At 56.6% G+C, this 1,152-nt stretch overlaps 1 protein-coding gene across 1 annotated transcript in view; it reads right to left on the reverse strand.

The window, feature by feature from the left end:
* Nucleotides 1–268, reverse strand: part of PSMA5 (proteasome subunit alpha 5) — a 3,852-nt gene extending 3,584 nt beyond the window's left edge. Inside the window, exon 1 of the mRNA XM_027708042.1 lies at nt 117–268. Within this exon, the coding sequence (XP_027563843.1) occupies nt 117–165 (49 nt within the window). The 5' untranslated portion in view covers nt 166–268. The remainder of the gene's footprint in view (nt 1–116) is intronic.
* Between the last annotated feature and the right edge of the window lie 884 nt (nt 269–1,152).

Genomic DNA, 1,152 nt, shown 5'->3' on the forward strand with positions numbered 1-1,152 from the left:
TGTTCCCAGGGCTGTTCCCAGGGCTGTATCCCTGTTCCCAGGCTGTTCCCAGGGCTGTTCCCAGGGCTGTATCCCCATTCCCAGGCTGTTCCCAGGGCTGTATCCCAGATTCTCACCGATGTGGGAGTCGATCTCCACGATCTTCTCGATGCTGCTGGGCTCCATGAGGGGGGAGGTGATCCTCTTCTCCACGGCCAGGCACACTCCCTCCGACGTCTGGATCCCGATGGCTGTGGAGCCCAGCTGGAAAACACCCCCCAGGCTCCAAAGCTCTGACAGAAACTCCTAAATCCGCCTTATTTGGGGCTGGGATTTCCCGGGATTCATCCCGTCGCCCCCCCCCCGACAAACCCACTCTGGGTTTCCAAGGTTATTCCCTGAACTGGGAAGTGGGGAAGGTGGAATCCACGGCATTCCCAGCTGGTTGGGCCAGCAGATCCCTCACCTCCCGGGCAACCTGAGGAGTGGGAAAGGCCCTGGGAATCCCCCTCTGCCAGAGGGAAGGAAGTTTACAGGGAGAGAGGATTTCCCAGATGGGCCCAAATCCCAAATCCCAGCCCAAAACCTCGGGCACTTGGCTTTCCAGGAGCTCCTGCTCTGCCCAGTGTCCCGGGAGCTCCAGGACACCCCGGGGTCACTGCGGTGTCCCCACAGCCACGAGCACAGGGAACATCCCAGGAGCTCCTGGAAACCTCTGCTTGGATTCCATCAGCCCCTGCCTTGATCCCACCAATCCCTGCCTGGATCCCACTTGATCCTACCTTGATCCTAATAATCCTTCCCTTGATCTGAATCCCTGATTCCCAGCCCCTACTTTAAAGCCCACCCTGATCCCACTTTAATCCCACCAGTCCCTGCCTGGATCCAACCTTGATCCCACCAACTCTTACCTTGAGCCCATCAATCCTCACCTTGATCCCACCTTGATCCTGCTTTGATCCCACTGTGATCCCATCAGTGCCTGCCTTGATCCCACCTATGCCTGCCTTGATCCCATATTGATCCCATCCATCCTTACCTTGATCCCATATTGATCCCAGCAATCCTTACCTTGATCCCATATTGACCCCAACCCTTACCTTGATCCCATATTGATCCCACCAACCCTTACCTTGATCCCATATTGATCCCAGCCCTTACCTTGATCCCATA

Source organism: Neopelma chrysocephalum, unplaced genomic scaffold, assembly GCF_003984885.1.
Source record: "Neopelma chrysocephalum unplaced genomic scaffold, ASM398488v2 Primary Assembly neopelma1_95329, whole genome shotgun sequence".
Lineage (NCBI taxonomy): Eukaryota > Metazoa > Chordata > Aves > Passeriformes > Pipridae > Neopelma > Neopelma chrysocephalum.